At 42.8% G+C, this 22,517-nt stretch overlaps 1 protein-coding gene across 3 annotated transcripts in view; it reads left to right on the plus strand.

Annotated features, from left to right (window-relative positions):
• The window catches only part of CRACD (capping protein inhibiting regulator of actin dynamics), a 172,276-nt gene that overhangs the window by 109,032 nt on the left and 40,727 nt on the right, over positions 1 to 22,517 (plus strand). For 2 of the 3 annotated variants that reach the window (XM_048509829.1, XM_048509827.1), the window contains one exon: positions 7,063 to 7,227. The exons of the other annotated variant lie outside the window; for it this stretch is intronic. In XM_048509829.1, the coding sequence (XP_048365786.1) occupies positions 7,063 to 7,227 (165 nt within the window). The remainder of the gene's footprint in view (positions 1 to 7,062; positions 7,228 to 22,517) is intronic. 3 annotated transcript variants of the gene reach the window in all.

The raw sequence follows: 22,517 nt of genomic DNA on the forward strand, positions 1-22,517 counted from the left end.
TTTGTGAGAGCTTTACATGCTTAATACCCACTTGCACTGGCTTGGAGCTGTTTCTCAGGCTAACAACCTTCCTCATAGGGTTGGTGTGAGGAGAAAATTAGGAAAGAGAGTTGGTGGGGAGAGAGCCATGTATGTTTTGCTGGGGATGGGAGGCATTTTGTGAGCTGGTACAAAAAAATAATTGTTTGGTCATGGTGGGGGAGGGTGGCCGCCCATACCAGGGGGCCGCCAAACTCAGGTTTTGTCCCCAGGCTCCAGTTTGCCTATATATGCCTCTGCACACATACACACCTATCCAGAGGCTGGGGGCGATCATCTTGTGTAGGCAGTGTGGGCCTGCACCAGTGGATTTCCCCTCCCTGGGGCACTTACCCCAGTGGAGAGGCAAACATGCTAGCTGGTGGATGCTGTGGCCTCCCAGGACACCCAAATGTGGCACTAAGCACTGCACCAGTGCTCGTGCATTGCTGCTGGGATGCGGCAGAGGTGTCCATGTTAGTCGGCTTCCACTCCAGCTTTTCCGCTCCAGTTATGCTGCAGCCCAGGGCCTGGACTTACACCCTTTACGGTGGCATAAGTCCATTAAGCCCCATGGAGGGCTTTCTGGCAGCATGCATAGCCATGACTATTATTTTTTGCTCCATAAATATAGTTTTAATTGTTTAAGCATACCCTTAAACTTCACTTTTTCTGTTGCTTGAAATGTGTATTTCTCTTTCTGCCTGCAAGTTCTATGAACAGGAATGGCTTCTCTCTTCCAAATTTAGAATCACCGGTAATCATAATACATGTCCGCTCTAGTCACTGGAGGCTGTAATGAAGTTAAATCTTCATTAAATCAGGTTTGAATAATTAACAGCTAAATGAAGCTAAGGCAAAAAAAAAGTTCAAGAAACATATATCCTATTTCCCATAGAGCTTGAAAAGCACAAGAGCCAAAAATCATACTTTACAAACACAAATATCTTTTTTAAAGCATACTTTGATTAAGTATGGGTGTATTTACTTGTAAGTATATTGCTTGAGAAAATATAGGCCTAAAAAGGAATGAGATTGGGAAATCCATAGTTATATCTTCCTGGTATATTAAAAAAGACTAATAACTTCTGTGAGGACCAAGATTCAGACCGGGACCGTGGTACTGGGAGACAAGAGATTTAATTCTTCCAAAACAGTCCTTGAAACAGTCTTTGTTTTGTTATTAGCTTTGCAATGGGGGAAAAGACAGGCAAAGAGAAAAAGAGTCGTTTCCCCCTTTCCACATCTAGTTATTGTATGCATGGGTCTTTTCAGATACCAAAACTGGTGAGAGGGAAGCACTGAACCTCTCCACCCTTCTTCTACAGACATCATGTGAATCAGGACCATTTTTAAAATAGAGAGAAGTTCCAATCACTAATCTCCCAGTGGTGCATCTATTTTGATCCTACATGTCTGTTAGTACACACAGGGCAGAAGTTAGACTTTGCCATGTTGAGTTTATAAATAATCATTAAGTAGTCTCAAATAAAAGTGATTTTCAAAGAAGAGGACTCAAGGACAAGACACACCTTGCAAACAATATGGATCTTCTGCTGAGAAAATAATATCGGTGTCTAGTTCTTCCTGTAACCCAGAAGATCTCATTCTGCATATTATACTGTCACCACTTTGTGAGTTGTCTTGAATCCACTTCACCTTATTGTTTGTACAGGTAAGGTTGGGGAAAAGCATAATGTTATGGGGATGGAGCAATGGCCAATTCATGGGATCCAACCAGTGGTGGGATTCAGCCTATTTGCACCTACTTGGTAGAACCGGTAGCTAATTTTTTGTCTAGTTCAGAGAACTGGTTGTAATCCCACCATTGAGTCTTTTCAGAACCGGTTGTTAAATTATTTTAATCCTACCACTGAATCCAGCCCCTTGCTTTGGTTTCCCTTCTGCCTGTACAAATCAAACCAGTTTCTGTACTCAGGTATCATTTTCTGCTTCCTTGTACAATTTTATTCCATAGAAATTAATACATTTTCAATATCATCTTTACATCAATTGCATATAAATGGTACATAGTAGAAAAGAAATTGGGAACATCTCAATAAAAATAGGTAGAAAAACAACATTTTTTGGGGAAAGAAATAATGCATTTTTGTGCATCCCTATTAGAAGATTGCCTTAGAATTAATGTACTGAATTTGCTTATTATGCCAAATATGAAAATGGAAGAAGCTTGAAACAAGCAGACAAAATCTCACCAATATTTCCAACACCTACATTTTCATATGAATAACTAAAAGCTATCACTTTCGCAGTGCACAATGTGAATATTTTTATTTGGAAAGAGCAAGACTGCAAACTTTACCCGTGTAGCAGTTTCATCACTAGCTGAAGAACATTCTAACAGGCTATTGTTTTGCACGGCTATTTAAGAGTCTAGGCTTGCTATTAAAAGAAAATGTCATCGCAAGCTAATAACAGAATGGAGCAACACGGCAAAGTTTTAATGATCTGTTTGCCGAACTGACATTTAATGCTTGTCATCAGCTCTCGAAGATGTTGAGAGAAAGCAGACAAACAGAAGTTCTGAATGGAAATATTTTATAGGAGAGCTTTAAAAGGCCCAAGGTGCTAGAGTCTCCTAGAGGGTCCAGCAGTAGTCATGTCTGTGTGACACTCATCATGAGAATTAATATCCTCAAGGTGAATTTCCTAGTCCTTTGGAAATTAGTTCAATTTGTAGTATGATTCAGGATCATTTGGGCAGGAATTTTCCATGTTCCTTCCACAGCTGTAGCAATAAAGCATCCACATAATATTTCCCCCAACACTTTTCTTAGGCTCATTCCGCACATGCAGAATAATGCACTTTCAAACTGCTTTCAGTGCTCTTTGAAGCTGTGCGGAATGGCAAAATCCACTTGCAAACAGTTGTGAAAGTGGTTTGAAAACACATTATTTTGCGTGTGCGGAAGGGGCCTTACTCCAGCCCACAGGGCTGGAAACCGCTCCGAGTCCTTTTTGGAGAGTCGGTGGGATATAAATGGAAATAAATAAATAAATAAACTCTCCCCAACACCACTAGAGAGTCTGGGGAAGGCTTTTAAAAAACAGCTATTGACATATCACTGTACCAGTTTTGAGCAAGAGTGACATGTCACTTTCATTTGCAAAGTGACATATGGCAGGTGACTAACGCAAGGGAAATGGTGCTGATGAGTGGGGAGCCCCCCCCCCCAGCAAAAATACACTCCTTCTCATCTACACAGCATGCAAAAGCATTTTGACTGCAATCTTTTCTAAAGATTGTACCAAACCAGATTTGAGAAAGCTTGCAGCCGAGCAAGGGGAAACCTGGAAAGTGGAAATTTGGGAAAGACGAGTGGATTAAAAAAAAATCCTTCCACTTTGGACACAAAACTAGACCAATATATCTGTGTGGGAGAAGACTAAGGAGTGACTTTGTGGGTGATTCTCATCAGCATGAGGGGAGAGCAAATTCACTGTGTGATGGCCCCAAATCCGCCTGGTAGGTTGTATTAAATGGTTCTGGGTGGAAGGAGTTCATCATAGGGATGCAAAATATTTATAAACTATCTTGAAGACTCAGCTCATTCTTCCTGCTTAGCATGAACTTGGATGTGGAATGTGAAATTCCCATAAAGGGTGGTGGAATGGTTACCGTGCTAAACTAGGATCTGGCAGACCCAGATTCAAATCCCGACTCCCAGGCTCACCTACTTCACAAGGATGTTGTTATAAGAATAAAATAGAGGACAGAATAACAATATCATCAGTCACTTCGGGATCCTCCTTGGGAAGAGGAGAAGGGGATAAACACCAGAACAAAAAGGGTTTTCATCTCTCTCTGTCCATAGCAATATCAATTTTTGGTCTTGCTTTCGCTGCAGTCAACTACTTGATCTAAATAAGATTCTAAAATGTATTGTCGAAGGCTTTCACGTCCAGATTCAACTGATTCCACCCAAACACTTACTGATTGGTCGCCCCCCACCCTCATCCCCGGGACATGGACAATATATATCCCACTAAACATTCCCTTCTCACCGGACACAGTGTGTAACAGACTTCCCTCTGTGATACACCTCTGAAGATGCTAGCCACAGATGCAGGCGAAATGTTAAGAACAAGATCCACCAGACCACGGCCACACAGCCCGGAAAACCCACCACAAGGTTCTAAAACTTTGTCTCTGGTTTCTTTGCAGTTAATTCGTTTCAGTGGTTTATTCATTTCTTCTCAGAGACAATGCAATATCTTGACCTGATCCAGATGAGTCATGATTCTGCTTTAATTTAATCTCATTTCTTCTGTAGTATATTTTATCTTTCCTCTGTTTGGAGGAGTACCTTTACATATATTGGAAATATTTCTGCGTATCAGACAATCTCATGTTTAAAAAAGTTCAGCACATATCCTTTGCTCGAGCATTCATTTCCTGTAGATTTTCACACATCAGATGACAGGCAGGAAAACCAGACCTTGTGGGGAAATATCTGTAATTTACAAAATAAAAATAATTAGCAGTCTCTTCTCCTCTAGCTGGGTATGATTCATTTAGCTATTTCAGAACAACAAATGCTACATTTTTCTACTCGCCTGTTCAGTATGCTTTAAAAGAATTTAAATATCATATCAAATGCACGTCCAATTTTTAATTTCTTTCAAGCGCAGCCATAAGAGATACTCTTTTGGTAGAGTGAATATCATTACTAAAAAAGAGACAGTCCTGTGTCTCATGACTTTGGGTGGTTATAAATGATGGTTTATATAGAAGGTGATGTTGTGAGTGGTTGACACAGACATGACAAAGCCCATGGGTTGGATCTGTGATCCCCACTCTATACAACAGTCAGGTGTGAGCTGCAGGTTCTCCTCCATGCACATGATGTGCAAGTTGGATCAGGACTGCAAAGGTCATAGAGAAGGGCCTCTGTCCATTTTCCCAACCTGAAACGGGCCAGAGGAGGGGCTCTTTGGCCTATCAAAGAAACCCACAGGTATTTCAGGGAACTGTTTTATATATCTGGTAATTCAGCAGACTTCTCAAAGGCTATTTTGGGCAGCAAACCCCACCTGTGTGTGCCAGGAAGAAAATTACTTGGAGCATTTTATCTAATCAAACTAATATACTTTATTTATTATAGGAACTTCATTTTTGGATAGGACAGAGTAACTATAGTTTCCTAATCTAGTCTAACCAACTAGGACCCGTGACTTGCCCTCATGGTTGCAAGATGGAGAAGAAAGTGTGTGTGTGAGTGGAGGTCTAAAAAGGAGAAAGAAAGTTTTCTGAAAATAGATATCTGCACAGCAAAGGAATAGTGTCAGAGCAGTAGCAAAAGGAGGCCCAGTGCCTTGACGCCTCTGTCTCCCTAGCCAAATCCTCCTCTAAAGTCTGTGGTTAAGAGGCGGTGCAGAGTCCTTCATTTCCAACAGGGACCTGTGGGTTTCTCCAATGAGCCATATTGCACCCCCAGCCCTAAATGAAATCTGCAAGGGTCTATATTTTAGAAGAAGTTGAGACAGAAGAAGTTGTGAGTCAGCCATGTGACATCTTTCTGTGCTTCTGCTTAACACATCAGCCATCTCTAAGGAAGGAGGGGGATTTTCCAGACACCATGAGGAAAATTTAGTGAAACTCCCATAAAGAGGAGGGGAATAATAAGAATAAGAATAAGCTGCCACTGTTAGGGTTGCCAACCTTCAGGTGGCACCTGGGGAGCTCTTGCTATTACAGTTGATCTCCAGGCGACAACGTTCAGTTCTCCTGGAGAAAATGCCTGCTTTTGAGGTTGAACTCTATGGCATTATACCCAGCTGAGGTCCCTCCTCTCCCCAAATCCTGCCCTTCCTAGGCTCTGCCCCTGAAATCACGTACTTCCCAACCCTGAATTGGCCACTGTGACCACTGCACTCATACCTGGGTTGCCTTCTTTACAAGGAGGAGGCGACAGCCGTAAAGAGGGCAGTCCAATTAACGAGCAGCATCTCTCTTCTTGTGAGGAGGAGAATGTAATGCCTTTCTGAGGAACCAGCAAGAGGAGTAGGAGTGGTTCAGGTGTTAGCAGAGCAGTCTCTTCCTCCTCCTGTTCCTCAACTCATCACTTGGGCAATTGCTGCTCTTGCATCAGTAAGAAAAGGCAGTGGTGGGCCACAAGGAGAGGCAGTCCAGACACCAGTGCCAGGGGCTACCGCCACCATTTCCTTGCCACAGCACCCGCTTGCTCAGCATCCCATTTAAATCAGACCAAATGGTTTTAAAAGGCAGGAAAATATTCCTTGAGGGGCTGCTGTTTTCTATGCCATCAAATCACAGCTGACTTCTGGTGACCTCATCGTTCTTTCAAAGCAAGGGATGGTCAGAGGTGGTTTGCTCTTGCTTGCCTCCCTGTGGAAACCCAGGAAATCCTTGGACGCTTCCCATCCAAATAATAACCAAGACCAACTCTGCTTAGCTTCCAGGATCAGATGTGATCTGGTTACCCTGGGCTATCCAGGCCTGTCCTCTTTTGATTTTGTTAGTTAGTTATTGGTTTGCCATCAAATCACATCTCACTCGTGGTGACTCCTGATGGGGTTTTCAGGGCAAGAGAAATTTGTCATTGCCAGCCTGTGAAAAGGTTCCCCAAAGCCTTACCAGTAATGTACCGAAGCCAGTACTCTCAAACAGCTGAGATTTAAAAATTTTATTAAAAGGAAAGAAAAAGAAATGATAAGATCAGTTCTCTCTCAGCTCCAGACAGTTTCAGGTATGAAAACAATACAATACAAGGCTGTTCAGCCTATGGCATAATAACACTTTCTTCACACAGCTCCCACATCATGACCTTGGTATTCCTTTTAGGTCTCCCATTCACATACTTTCCAGGGTTGACTCTGCTTCCTGGACAATCCAGGTCAGGGTTTTTTTCCAGGTAGGTTCTTTAAACGATAGAGCTATGTTATTATCCCACCACAAAAAACCTGTATAAAACTACAAATGAAAAGAGCCCATTCAATCTCTTCCCCAGTTTCAATTGATGTTTATGTACCTTCTAACATACAGTTTATGTTGTTTTTCAGCAACAGTTGGCCAAGAATATAAAATTTGGCCAACCCTCACAAATGACAGTTTCAGTGAAGACAACTGGGGAGTCAAACGCTAGTTTGGAGGCAGATGTTTTACTGAGCAGCCCCATGGAGACTGAGATGCAGCAGGACTTGGCCATCCCAGAGAACTATAATAAAGTAAGCACTTAAATCAAACATATTCACTATGTAACTGGAACAGTAAAGTTCACTGAAGCTTAGCTACCGTGTGCCCTGGAAAGCTCACTGAATTATTTTATAGGCAGGTTTAATAGCCCTTGGTACATGCCTGTCCAACATAATTTATGTGTGTTGAGTACACAGGGAAAAAAATGGATATCAGTCTGTGAAAAGGTCACCCAAAGCCTGGTGCCTTACCAGTAACAAACCGAAACCTGACAAAACCAAATGGTTGCCTCATAAAAGACAAGATAAATGATCTCTGAGCAAATTAAAAGGAATACATACACTTGCTTCACAAAGACCCTACCTTCAAAAAAAAAGTTTGGGGATGCCATGCAGGAGATAGTATTGACTTTTAATCCTGTTCATTCATAAACACATGAAGCTGTATTGTCGAAGGCTTTCACGGCCGGAATCACTGGGGTGCTGTGTGGTTTCCGGGCTGTATGGCCGTGTTCTAGCAGCATTCTCTCCTGATGTTTCGCCTGCATCTGTGGCTGGCATCTTCAGAGGAGAATGCTGCTAGAACACGGCCATACAGCCCGGAAACCAGACAGCACCCCACATGAAGCTGTGTTGTATTGTGTCAGACTATTGGTCTGTGAAAGTCAGTACTGTCTGCTCAAACTGGTAGCAGTGCTCCAGGTTCTCAGGGTAAGAGGTGGTCTTTCAAAGCATGTAACTACCCCTTTTAAACGGAGATGCCAGAGGATGACCCCGGGGCCTTCTACATGCCAAGCAGATTCTCTGTCATTAAGCTGCAGCCCCTCCACACCTTCATATTTTCTCTTGCTTCACGATTATGCAAGTCATCAGTCAGTCAATCCAATATTTAAGATCAGCATAGACCAGCATAAGAAACCAGAAGTGAAGGATAGAAGATAATGGAGGAAACACATTAAAGTAGTAAGCATAAGTACTACAAGGGATAAAAGGGATTTAAAAAAAACTTAAAATACTATAAAAGGTAGATGGTTATAAAAAGACACTACAGTTGTCATCCATTCATTAACCTTTAATGGCATAGATAAAAGATCAAGGGTAATAACATATTAAAATTGTTCAGTTTATACATTTGGTAAAATAGAGACAAGAAATTTATCCACATCTTCGGTTCATCCAAAGTTACAGTCGTTTAAAAGCAGCCGAATCTTGTCCGAGTCGGAGATAGGTGAGCATCTGTTGATATGAAGCTCAATAAATAGTCTTCTCTGCTTTTTGTGGTTGGAGCAGTACAATAGAATGTGTCTGGTGGTCTCAACTTGCTTGAGGAAGCAGTTGCATAAACGTTATCTCTACAAAGGGTTATCTCTACAGTTATCTCTTCCACATCATGACTATCCCCACCGTGGTTTTGATATACCATGGGTCGGCATGAGAAATTAAAAGGGGATTTTGGGGAAGTTTTGCAGAAGCCGCAAATGACAAATGAAGGCCAGCAGTTGACCCAGAAAAAGTTTAGAAACTCAGGAATGCATAAAATATATGTATAATATTGTTTAATACCAACATATTTTATCTTTTAATGCCACAAATAAACACAATTTATTTTTTAAAGTTAAAAGAAAAAATTCAGACTTGTTCGCTGCTCTGAAGTGAGGGCCAAAAATGTTTAAAATGAATTTCCAGATCATGGGGGGTGGGGGGGGGGGAGGCAGGCACCATGCCCCTAACCCCAGAAAGGTGGAAGGGATAACTGTAAGGCTACTTTGTTGCACAGACCATCCTGCAATGTATTTCAAGTGCTGTTATGCTGAACTTAGCCACACTGTAAGTTATATCAGGACTGACGTCTGGAGATATAAAATTGTTTTGTATAACCTGAGAATTTGTACAACACTAGTAAAATAAAACTGATGCATGTATTTTTATAAAACTGATTTGCATTGCCTTTGATTTGTCTAGGGTATCAGCGGTTTTCTATTTACCCAGTGTCTCTCATATCTGTTTCTCATCTTAGACTATGTACTGATGTTGTGTTACCACAGATACATGGATCATTCAAGTTCTGAAAGAATTTTGTCAATTATTTGCTTCTGGGCAGAATTCAAAGCGTCAGCTCTTCCCTTTAAGACCATAAAATACTTGGGACCTGAGTTGCCTGGAGGTCAGGGGCATAATGCCCGTTGGGCAAGGTGGGCAGCTGCCCAGGCCACCACCTTGTGGGGGGCATCAAAATGCAGGGTTCGTTTTGGGTATTTTTAGTGGTTTTCCATTTTTGGCCTGCAGGGGGTGCAGTTCTTAGGCTAGCGGCACCAAAATTTCAGCATATCATCAGGAGACTGGTGTTATGCTACCCCCCCAAGTTTGGTGAGGTTTGGTTCAGGGAGTCCAAAGTTATGGACTCCCAAAGGAGGTGCCCCATCCCCCATTGTTTCCAATGGGAGCTAATAGGAGATGGGGGCTACAGTTTTGAGGGTCCATAACTTTGGCCCCCCTGAACCAAACTGCACCAAACCTGGGGGGTATCATCAGGGCAGTCTCCTTATGAGATCCTGAAAGCTTTGAGACTGTGCCTTCAGAAATGTGCCCCCCCCCAGCCTGCAACCCCCATTGACAGCAATTCAGAAAACTCAATGCAGAACAAAGATTCTTGGGCAAATGTCTGGGATGTTCCTGCAGCGGGCGCATTTTTGGATGTATCAGCACCAAAATTTCAGAGTATCATCCGGAGACTGTCGTGATGGGACCCCCCAAGTTGCTGTCAATGGGGGGGGGGGCATCCAACTCAGGTTTTGCCCAGGGCTACAGTTTGCCTCCTTATGCCCCTGCTGAAGGTCCACCTCCTTGTGAACTGGCCAGCCCCCCAGCTAAGGTCATCTTCCCAATCTCTGCTCCCTGCGCCCCTTGTCTGCAGAGGTGAGGCAAGCGCCAGTTAGAGGCAGGACTTTTTTGTGGTCACACATTGTCTTTAGAGTGCTCTTCCCCCTCAGCTGCTTTGGGCAAGCCTCTAAAGGCCTATAGTGCACGCAGGAGCCTGAGGATGCCCTTCAGTCTGGATTGAGATGTTGGCATGCAGTAGGAAAGCTGAAAGCATTTGCCGTGCTCTTCCCGTGTGGTACTCATCCCTACTTCCGCACAATGAAGACAGTCTTATGCATTCTGTCAGTGCGGCTCAGGTTCCACGGGCCCAGTCATTTGAGAACGTTTTGCCTTTTCCTTTCAGTGGTGTCGGCACCTGCCGTAATGGATTTAGGAAAATGCACAAGTGTCTTTCTGTGCTGGCCTCGTTATCAGCGTAATAAAATAGAGAAGAGGTGCTGCTTCTCTTGAGAGGCATGGCAGATGTGTCTCTTCTATTGACTATTCAAGGAGAATTAGAGCTGAATGGACCCTAATTATTGGCTCCTCTATATCGGTTCCTCTAAATTGGCCACTCCACTCGTTTATATGAGCAAGGACATGTCATTGCAAAGAGATTTGTTTTTTAAAAAAAATACTACAGACTGAAAATTAATGCCGGGAAGCAAATGGACACTCGTTCTTTCAAGGACCCAGATGCAAATACTAAAAAAAAAGAGAGAGAGAGTCAGATCTGGTCTTATTTCAAAAACCAAACTCCAATTAAATACATTGTTGTCTTCTGAGCTTTTGAGTGAACCTGTCAGTCTTTTTTTTCTTTTTTTTTTAAAGTAATTTTCAATCAAAAGCAGAAATAATCTGGAAAAATAAAAAAAAGGAACTATAATTTTCCTGTTATTCCCTCTGGGAAATTCCCACGCAGATATAAATCATGGAGATTGACAGTGCCGTCCCGAGCAGGACTGTTCAGAATCCTACTCAAATAGATAACAGTTGGGTTGACCTGCAGGGAAGTATTTTCAAGATTGCACCGGAAGACTTGTCTGTTAATGGATCTTGCCAACATTTTAACAATAAAACTAGAAACTCTGTGAGACTCTGATTTAGATTGGAGGTCTTATATGTGGGGTGTGGAGCGGGGGGGAGAGAAGAGGTTTAATCCTTCAATTCACTCATGGTTTGCCCTTACTGGTTAAACTTGAAAAGAAAAAGAATTGGTGAAGAATCGGTGCCTTCTAGAGTTTCGAATCCTCTGTGTGATGGCAGTTTTGTTTGTTGAAACCGGTCCGTTCCACCCAGATGAGATAAGACATCCTGAGAACACAAAAAAGGGAGTCCGAGGAAGGCACCCCAGGACACACTAGGACACACTGGAAGAACTGCACTGGCTCCCTATTCACTATTGGGCCCAATTCAAGGGATTGACAATCATATATAAAGCCCTAAATGGCTTGGGTCCCACCTATCTAAAGGTGCACCCGTACCCAAATGAACTGGCTTATGCACTGATTTCAGGTGGGGAGGCCCTCCTGGTGATCCCATCTGCTGCCGAGGTGCAGCGGGAGGGGGCACACGGGAGGGCTTTTCCTGTGGCAGGCCTCATGCTGTGGAACAGCCTCCCTGCAGAAATTTGCCAGGTGCCGACACTTTATGGATTTTGGCGCTTAGTTAAAACCTTCCTTTTTACCCAGGCCTTCAATGTGTGACACCTCTGTTCTGCTCCCCAGGTGGTTATTTAGGTGCCCTGCACCCGGCCAAAGCAGAATGTAAGACTCACTGATTCAGTTAACAGTTCAATACTTAAAGCTTTAATTGTAACAATGTTGACAGACCCTGACTCCTCCCGGGTCTAACTAAATAAAGGTTACTTTGTTGCAGAAACTTTCTGGAGTCTGGAATTTATTGTAAACACTGTGAGACTATAACATCTATACTGTGAATCTATAACATCTTTGACTGTTAAATACTGAGAGTCTATAACATCTTGGACTGTCTAACTTGTTGCTGTCACCCAGCTTCCGTTGGCACCTAACTGCCAAAACCAGACGGGTTGCTGGGTAATAACTGCCATAGAACACCAGCCCTAGGGCTTCTTAAAGGGACAGAACTAAATTAGGTTCCCTCCCATTGAATACTATACAAAACATAGCTAAACCCATTCTATATAAAGGGAAACTAAATCTTAAAGGGTCTGTGGGGGCATGACACTCCCGCCTAAAACTTCCTCTGGAAGTTTTACCTTTATCAACTTCCATTAACTATACTTAACTATTCTTACTGTACTACTCTTAATAACTATCTATCCCTAATACATAATATCAACTATGCTAACTGTAAATTTCTATGCTAACTATAACTATAAACTTCTATGCTAGCTATAAACTTCTGACAATCTTGATTGCAGAATTCAAACTGCTTGTGGTTCACTAAAGTTCAACATTCAGGAACTCTGAATAAAGAAGAATCTCCATCTTCATTCTTAAAATCAGGGTTAAAGTCATTAAGTAGCAGAAAATGGACGTTTTCCACAAGACATTTATCCACCGCTACCAAGAGAGAAGTCTCTCCTTTCATGTTTGTCTGTTGCCACACTGTGGGGTCTGAAGCTTTCAGAGTTATTTCTAGAATATGTTTGTTGAGTTGAGCTGCCGCATCATGTAAAGGAAGGCAGCCATCTCCGTCTTGCTCCTGGAAAGCTGAACTGTGGCTTATCAATTTCAGCAAAGTCTCTTCTTCACCTGTTGCGTTAGTTGTCTTTATTTTAACCTTACGCACTCTGTGGTCCTCTCCTGGAACTACTTCTATCACAATGGCCAATGGCCAGAACCTTCGTGAAGATTCTTTTTCCTTCATCAAGACCACGTCTCCTACTTGAAGATCTGGTTGGGGTTCTTCCCAGTTGCTTCTTTTTTGTAACAATGGCAAATATTCTCTCTTCCATCTCTTCCAGAATGCATTAGCCAAAGACTGCACCTGTTGCCATTGTTTGTAGTGTATTCCTTTTAAATCTGAGGCTATAGTTATATCAGTCCACTCTGGAGTTTTAAAAGTTAACAAAATTGCTGGTGTTAAAATGCTTGGATTTTCTGGGTCTGATGAAATTGGCGTTAAAGGCTGACTATTGAGTATAGAGACTACTTCTGCCATCAATGTAACTAAGACTTCATGTGTGAGATTGCTAACATTCAAAAGCATAGCATCCAGGAGTCTTTTTATTATCCCTATCATTCTCTCCCATGCTCCTCCCATATGGGATGCATGTGGTGGATTGAAAAGCCATTTGCAGCCTTCCTGCTTTAGAAATTCTTGTGTGTTTCTGAGAGAGGATATTTTCATTTTTACTTCCTGTTTGTGTTGACCTGTTATTTTCTCGAACTTGTCCAGAACAACATTCGATTCTGTGACATGTCTGGAACACCTCTCAGAGTGCCAACTGTTTACTATGAGATCATCTTCTGGATCTGAGATGTTTTCTATCTCCTTTCCTGGTGCACATCTCTCCTCTTGCTGCACAGAGGATGTAACAATCAACTTAGGCATCAAATCATCTATCTCAGGTTCTGATTCAGTACCATCTCTTCTCACTTGCCTTGATTTTACAGCGAGCTGATTTTTGCTTTTCTGTACAAGACTTCGTTTTTCTGCCCTGCTGATGATCACAGGAGCATCAGGTACACTGTTATCAGATGAATTACTGATGGATTCATCATGCTCTAAATACTGGGGGTTTTTTTTCCATGTTTCTTTGTAGTTCTTTCAAATGTTGCAGTGCCATGACACGATTATTTGGTAACTTGTCTCTGGGTTCTTTGAAGGGTAAAGGTGCGATCCAATTTTGCTCATCCTGCTGACACTCTCTTTCCATTATGGCTAGGAAACGTTTGTCTTCTATGGACAAGGCTGGCTGGTCATCATGGATTGTAATTTTAAACACTGATGACTCCAACTCCTCTATTCTATGATGTTGTATCTGGATGTGATTTGGGCAGTCTAACATCTGCGTGGGTCGTCCATTTGGCATAAAACCCATGCAGAAAGTGTCAGCATGTTCAGGTATTCTTTTGTGGTTCAAACAAACTGGGCCTAGAATGGTCCACCCCAGCCCTAAGCTCTGAGCAAATGGCATTCCTGGGGGACCTTTCACTTGCTCTTTGACTACGAACACCTCTGGACAATCTGTGCTGATAAGCAGCAGAATATTAGCATTTGGGTCAAGCTCTGGTATCTTGTCTGCTATGGACTCCAGGTGCTTGTGATGCGTGGCGATGCTTCTTGTTGGGATTTGTCTTTCGTCTTTAGGAATATGTTGACATTCAAGGAGAGTGGGTAGTTTAAATTGCTCTGTCCCATCAGTTGATTGCAGAACAAATCCTGGTGCTGTTCTTCCTGTCATGATTTGATTTCCACTACATGTGGTCATGACATATTCTATCTCTTCTGAGCGTATGTTAAACATCTCAAAAAACTCTGGAGTGGCTAATGACGTATCGCTTTGTGCGTCTAATACCACATACATACGTTGGGCTTGATGCGGTGAAGCTTTTGAGTAAACATCTGCGAGACAAATCGGATGGCAAGTACGTATCTTTTTTGTTCCATCGCACATGGCAGTGCATGTCGCTGTTGCCGTTCTGTCCTCCTTTGGTTGTGATGGTTTCTCCAGGATATTTTCTGCCTCTTTGGTCTCTTTCTTTGGTAACTGAAGTGGTTTTGTGCGATGCAATGCTGAACAATGCTGTTCACTGGAGCATTCTTGGCACTTTACCTTTCTTTTGCATTCGTTGGCCATATGGTTCTTGAAAGAGCAACATTTAAAACACAGTTTCTGTTGCTTTATGTAGGACAGGCGCTCTTCATATGGCATTTCTCTGAACTCTTTGCAGTCATTGAGGTTGTGCAATTTTTTATGAACTGGACACATAATTTCCAATGGCTTACTTGAGAATTGTTTAACTGAGTTTGTATTTGTCTCTGTCTTCCTAACCATAACTTGAGGTTTACCTTTAAACTCTTGGAACGACTTCTTCTCTTCTCTAACACCTTGGTACAAAGAAGGGAATCCTGTTTGAGGATCATTTCTTTCTTTAGCCAGTCTTGATATAAATCTTACAAGATATGAATATGGTGGATACCTTTGCTGATGGTTCTCTTTGTAATTAAAAACTTCTTTACCCCATTGCTCTTTCAGGGGGAAGGGCAACTTGTCGATAACTTCTCTTTGAGTCAAATGCTGATCCAAACATGCAAGTCCTGGCAGCTCGGGGTTTTCTTTTGCAGACTCCATCTCTGAAAGCAGATCTGTCAAATCCCACAGTTTCTTGCAATCTTTCATTGCAAGTTTGGGAAAGGTTTTAAGCCTTTGTAGAAGTGAAGCTTCTATTTCTGAAGATGCTCCATATCTTTCGTCTAATCTACTCCATGCTCATTCTAAAGCCATGTGAGGGTTTCTTACATGTGCTGCATAGACTCTTCTTATTTGCGCTGACGATGTTGTTCCCAACCAAGCTATAAGCAAGGTCAGCTCTTCCTCGGCATCTAGTTTCAGGTCTTTGAGAGCTCTCTGGAATGTAATTTTCCAAAGTAAGTAGTCTTCTGGCTTATCAGAAAACTTCTGAATGCCTCTGTCCGCTAAATCTCTTCTAGGATTTTGGGGAAGGGTAGCTTTCAAAAAACATCTGACAAATTTGGGATGTCAGGTTGCATAATGGGATTGGTTGCCTGATGATGCGGAGTGGAGTATAACTGTGAAGCTGATACTCCAGGTACAACTGTGTCTTCAGGAGACTTCTGCTCCTGTCTAAAAACTGTAGAGTCGAAATTGGGCATCCCAACTGGATTTGTAAAGGTTTTCCTCCCCTCATTCTGTTCATTTGCTAACTGACTTTGCTTGTTGATTACTTGGGGCAGCCTATCATTTTGTGGTACTGTTCGCTGACTCACCACTACTGGCGCAACTACATGCTATGCTGTGGCTAAACTGGACCATGGATTGCTGCACTCTGGACATCTGGGACATTAGTTCTGCTGATTCTGCAGCTGCCAGATGTTCTGTCACTCTGAATTCTTCCTAATCAGCAGTCACTTCTCCAAAGTTGGATGTCTGCTGGATTAAATATGAAGATACTCTTCACCATAGGGTCTTCTTCCTCTATTTCCCCAGAGCGGGAAGGTAAATAAACTCTCTTTAAGGCCTTGCTCCAAAACTTGAGCTCTCAAGTATCAGCTTTTTCTGCCTTTGCTCTTTGTTTTAGTGTTGACAAGGCTGTTTCTACTTTTGCTTGTCGAGTCATTCCTGGGCTTTCAAATGAGCTTGTTCTTCAATGATTTCTTCTTTTCGCTTTGAAGAAATCTACTTGTCTTTGCAGCCGCCGCCAGACCAGCTTTGGCTTCCAGGATCTTCATTTCCATAGCCAATCTTTGGGAAATCCATAAGAGGCAATTCGCCATAATTTGAGCCTGACTTAGTGCTGCTTCTGTTCTGTGGGATGTGTGGGAAGACGAGGTTTTAGTTGCAGATTTACTGCCACAATTTGCTTGGCACTTCAGGTGTAACCTTTCTTGGAATGTGAGGTGCACATTCCTCTTCCTATGCCTCTGAGTAGGGATGCAGTGTCTACAGTTGTTTTGTGGGATTGTTCTTTCTTAAGTGCTGGATCTCTGATTGTTGACTTGCTTGCAACCTCCTGCAACTTTGCTGGATAAAACCACACATAATGTTGTTAAAGAAGTTTTGTCTTTTCTCTCTGATCCTTCTCCATCTTTGTCTTGATATTCAAGGCTTCTTGATGTATTCCATACTTCTAGGAGGGAAATCGTGATCTCTTAGCTGGACCTTTCCATAAAAGATACCGTTGTTGTAAGGTCTCCTTACAACTTAATATTTCTTCTTCTTGTACAAGGCATTTTCCAGATTGATAAATAGCTAGGAGGTCTTGCCACGCCTTAGAGCATTTGAGCTGCAATACATTCACCTGATCTTGCAAAGATGCTAACATTTTGGTAGTGGGCTTTTTATTTCTAGCATTGCTTTGTGAAATAGAGCTTGTTGGCTCTGAGTGAGTTTCTTCTCTTTCTTGCATTGCCGGTGCTCCTAGCAAAGAAGACTTCAATTTTCCTATGCCCAGCTTCTTTAGGGCTTATAGGAACCAATCTCTCTCTTCTGCCGGTGCTCCTAGCAAAGAAGACTTCAATTTTCCTATGCCCAGCTACTTTAGGGCTTATAGCAGAGGTGGGATGCAGCCGGTTCGCACCGGTTCGATAGAACCGGTTGTTAAATTTTCTTGAGTTCGGCGAACAGGTTGTTAAAGATTAACTTCAACTCCTTTGATAAATCTTCCTCAGTTCTGCAAACTGCAGGTTAATGATTAACTTCAACTTCAACTGACCCATCAAGTCTGTTAATGTTAACGATTAATCCCCCTCCCCTCCCCCTCCCCTCCATGGCGAGAGATGCGCCCACCCTGCTTTGTTAAACGTTCTACCCTTGTGGCATGGGGATGGGGAGTGCAGAATTTGGCCAGTGTTCGGAATACTATACAAAACATAGCTAAACCCATTCTATATAAAGGGAAACTAAATCTTAAAGGGTCTGTGGGGGCATGACAACCTCTCCCCCCCCCTCCCCACCATGGCAGTGGCATAGTGCAAAGGGGGCAGGGGGTGCGACGCACCGGATACAAAGCGTGGCGGTGTTCCTCAGCGGGGGCATTCCGGTGCATTCCAGGGCAGGCGGGAGCATTCCAAGGTGGGGGCGAGGTGGGGGCGGAGGGCACACGTGTATTAAGGCAGCTGTACTAAGGTGTACTAAGGTGTATTAAGGCAGGTGTGTTAAGGTGTACTGAGGTGTATTAAGGCAGGTGTATTAAGGTGTACTAAGGTGTACTAAGGCAGATGTGTTAAGGTGTATTAAGGTGTACTAAGGTGTATTAAGGCAGGTGTGTTAAGGTGTACTGAGGTGTATTAAGGCAGGTGTATTAAGGCAGGTGTATTAGGGCAGGTGTATTAAGGTGTATTAAGGCAGGTGTATTAAGGTGTACTAAGTCAGATGTACTAAGGTGTATTAAGGTGTACTAAGGCAGGTTCTATTAAGGTGTATTAAGGTGTACTAAGGCAGGTGTATTAAGGTGTTTAAGGTGTACTAAGGCAGGTGTATTAAGGTGTATTAAGGCAGGTGTGTTAACGTGTATTAAGGCAGGTGTATTAAGGTGTATTAAGGTGTACTAAGGCAGGTGTATAAAGGTGTATTAAGGTGTACTAAGGTGAACCAGGGCAGGTGTATTAAGCGGTTTTAAGGCAGGTGTATTAAGGCAGGTGTATTAAGGTGTATTAAGGTGTATTAAGGCAAGTGTATTAAGGTGTACTAAGGTGTACTAAGGTGAAGTAAGGCAGGTGTATTAAGGTGTTTTAAGGCAGGTGTATTAAGGCAGGTGTACTAAGGTGTACTAAGGTGTATTAAGGCAGGTGTATTAAGGTGTACTAAGGTAAACTAAGGCAGGTGTATTAAGGTGTTTTAAGGCAGGTGTATTAAGGCAGGTGTATTAAGGTGTACTAAGGTGTATTAAGGCAGGTGTGTTAAGGTGTACTAAGGTGTATTAAGGCAGGTGTATTAAGGTGTTTTAGGGCAGGTGTATTAAGGCAGGTGTACTAAGGTGTACTAAGGTGTATTAAGGCAGGTGTATTAAGGTGTACTAAGGCAGGTGTGTTAAGGTGTATTAAGGTGTACTAAGGTAAACTACGTCAGGTGTATTAAGGTGTTTTAGGCAGGTGTATTAAGGCAGGTGTATTAAGGTGTACTAAGGTGTATTAAGGCAGGTGTGTTAAGGTGAAACAAGGCGTATTGCTGCTATAAGTGCATTACGCGGCAGGTGTTGGCTGCGCATTGCTGCGTTAGGTGCATTAAGGCAGGTGCATTAAGGCGTCCGTCAGCAGGTGTATTGCTGCGTATTGCTGCGCACTAAGGCAGGTGCGTTAAGGTGCATTGCTGCGTACTAAGGCAGGCGTATTATTGCACTAAGGTGAATTAACGCAAAATTCAAGACAGGCGTATTTACGCGTACCTGCTGCGTACTTAGGCATATTCTTATTAACGTGCATTTAGGCGGCATTAAGGGCAGGTGTATTATTGCGCATTACGCAATTAACGCATTAATGTATTAAGGCGCATTAACGCAGGTGCATTAAGGCGCACTAATAAGTATGTACTAAGGCGTACCGGCGCGCGGCATTAAGGCATTAAGGTGTACCTAAGGCTTAAGGTGCATTACAGCAGGTTTATTACGGCCTATTAACGCTTTTGCATTGCTGCGCATTAAGGTGCATTAACGCAGGTGCATTAAGGTGCATTAACGAGCACCAAGGCAGGTGCATTTTGCTGCGCACTAAGGCGTACCCAAGGTGCATTACGGAAATAGTTTTAAGGCGCTTTAACGCAGGTGTGTTGACGCAGGTGCATTAAGGTGCATTAACGCGTATTAAGGCAGGTGCATTAAGGCAGTACCAAGTCAGATGTAAATTAAGGCGGCATTAAGGTGTACTCAAGGCAGGTGTATTAAGGTGTACCTACAAGTATTCTATTACAGGTGTATTAAGGTGTCTTAAGGCAGGTGTATTAAGGTGTTTAAGGTGTACTAAAGCAGGTGTGTTAAGGTATGCATTACGTTATGGTGCGTTAACGTGCATTACAAGCAGGCGTATTTGCTGCGTATTAAGGTGCAATTGGCAGGTGCATAAAGTTGCGGCATTAAGGTGTACCGGCGAACCAGGGCAGGTGTATTAAGCTGCCTTTGCTGCTATATGCATTAAGGCAGGTGCATTAACGCGCATTAACGCGCATTACGCTGGCAAGTGTATTAACGTGCACCAAGGTGCACCACATGCGAAGTGAAGGCAGGCGTATTGCTGCGTTTTGCTGCTAAGGTGCATTAAGGCAGGTACCATAAAAAAATGTGCTAAGGCGTATTAAGGCAGGTGCAAATCTAAGGCTGCGTACTCACAAGCAGGTGCGTTAAGGCGCATTAAGCTGCAGTAAGTTGCAACTAAGGCAGGCGTATTGCTGCGTTTTAAGGCAGGCGGCATTACGTTAAGGCAGGTGCATTGCTGCGTACCAAGGTGCATTAATAAAGGTGTTGTTGCAAGGTGTACTATGGTGCATTGGGGTTGCTATATTTATTATTGCGTTTTAGGGCAGGTGTATTAAGCAAGCAGGTACCATATTAAAAAAATTAAGGTGTATTGCTGCAGGTGCATTAACGCGTACTCTACAGCAGGTGCGTTAAGGTGCATTATTGCGTACCTGGCTGCAAACCACGCCAGGCGCATTACAAGTGTTTTAGGCAAGTGTACATAAGGCAGGTAAATATTAAAATTAAGGCGCATTACAAGCAGGCGTGTTAAGGCGTACCTTAAGGTGCATTAAGGGCAGGTGCATTAATAAGCAGCAAGTGTATTAAGGCTGCTGCGTATTAAGGTGCATAAAGGCAGGTATATTGCTGCGTATTAATACAGGTGCATTAAGGCGCATTACGTTAGGTGCATTAAGGCGAAATACAAGCATATTGCTGCGCATTGCTGGCAAGTGTAATAAGGCGCATTAAGGTGCAATCATACCGGCGCATTGATGCGCATTAATGTTGCGCATTAAGGTGTACCTACAAGCAGGTGCATTAACGTGCATTAACGCAGGCGCGTTAAGGTGCATTAAGGCGGTTAGGTGGTCAGGCAGGTGCATTAAGGCGTCTTAAGGCGAGGTGTATTTAAGGTGCATTAAGGTGCACTAAGGCAGGTGTGTTAAGGTGTATTAAGGTGTACCTTACGTTAGGTGCATTAACGTACACTCATGCGCACTAACGTGCACTCAAGACAGGTGCATTAAGCTGCACTACAAGTGCAATTCTATAGGCAGGTTTATTAAGATGTAATGAGGTGCATTAACGCAGGTGCATTAAGGTGCATTAACGCGTACCAACGCATTAACGTATTAAGGCTGCACCAAGGCAGGTGCATTGTGGTGCATTAAGGCAGGTGTATTGCTGCGCATTACAGGCATTGCTGCGTTAACCTGTACTAATGCAGGTGCACCAAGGCGTACCACAAGCAAGCGTAGTATTATTGCCATTACGTACCAAGGCATAGTGCATTAAGGCAGGTCGACATGTTTATTAACGCAAGCGCATTAAGGTGCATTATTGCATTTTCACAAGCAGGTGCACCAAGGTGCATTACGTACCAAGGCAGGTGTATTTAAGGTGTACCCAAGGTGTACTAAGGTGCATTAACGAAGGCATTTTAAGGCGCTTTAAGGCAGGTGCGTTGATGCAGGTGTAATAACGCGTATTAAGCCGTTATGCGCATTGCTGCGCATTAAGGTGTACCAAAGCAGGTGCATTACGCGGTAATACAAGCATATTAAGACATTACATTAAGGTGTACCGCTGCGTACCTGTGCCAGGTGCATTAAGGCGTACCAAGGTGCATTAAGACATGCGCATTAACGCGCATTAAGGCGTACCAAGGCAGGCGTATTAAGCTGCTCTTTGCTGCGTACCACGGCAGGTGTATTAAGGTGTTTTAAGGTGTACTATGGCAGGTGTATTAAGGTGTACTAAGGCAGGTGTATTAAGGTGTACTAAGGTGAACTAAGGCAGGTGTATTAAGGTAGGTTTATTAAGGTTTACTAAGGCAGGTGTATTAAGGTGTACTAAGTCAGGTGTATTAAGGTGTATTAAGGCAGGTGTATTAAGGTGTATTAAGGCAGGTTTATTAAGGTGTATTAAGGCAGGTGTATTAAGGTGTATTAAGGTGTATTAAGGCAGGTGTATTAAGGTGTACTAAGGTAGGTGTATTAAGGTGTACTAAGGCAGGTTTACTAAGGTGTACTAAGGTGTACTAAGGCAGGTGTACTAAGGCAGGTGTATTAAGGTTCACTAAGGCAGGTGTATTAAGGTGTATTAAGGCAGGTGTATTAAGGCAGGTGCATTAAGGTGTATTAAGGTGTACTAAAGCAGGTGTATTAAGGTGTACTACTGTGTATTAAGGCAGGTTTATTAAGGTGTTTTAAGGTGTACTAAGGCAGGTGTATTAAGGTGTATTAAGGCGTATTAAGGTGTATTAAGGCAGGTTTAAGGTGTATTAAGGCGTATTAAGGTGTATTAAGGCAGGTGTATTAAGGTGTATTAAGGTGTACTAAGGCAGGTGTATTAAGGTGTATTAAGGTGTACTAAGGCAGGTGTATTTAGGTGTTTTAAGGCGTATTAAGGTGTATTAAGGCAGGTGTATTAAGGTGTATTAAGGCAGGTGTATTAAGGTGTATTAAGGCAGGTGTATTAAGGTGTATTAAGGTGTACTAAGGCAGGTGTATTAAGGTGTATTAAGGTGTACTAAGGTGAACTAAGGCAGGTGTATTAAGGTGTATTAAGGTGTATTAAGGCAGGTGTATTAAGGTGTATTAAGGCAGGAGTACTAAGGTG

This window comes from Sphaerodactylus townsendi, linkage group LG10 (assembly GCF_021028975.2).
Source record: "Sphaerodactylus townsendi isolate TG3544 linkage group LG10, MPM_Stown_v2.3, whole genome shotgun sequence".
In the NCBI taxonomy this organism is placed as follows: Eukaryota; Metazoa; Chordata; class Lepidosauria; order Squamata; family Sphaerodactylidae; genus Sphaerodactylus; species Sphaerodactylus townsendi.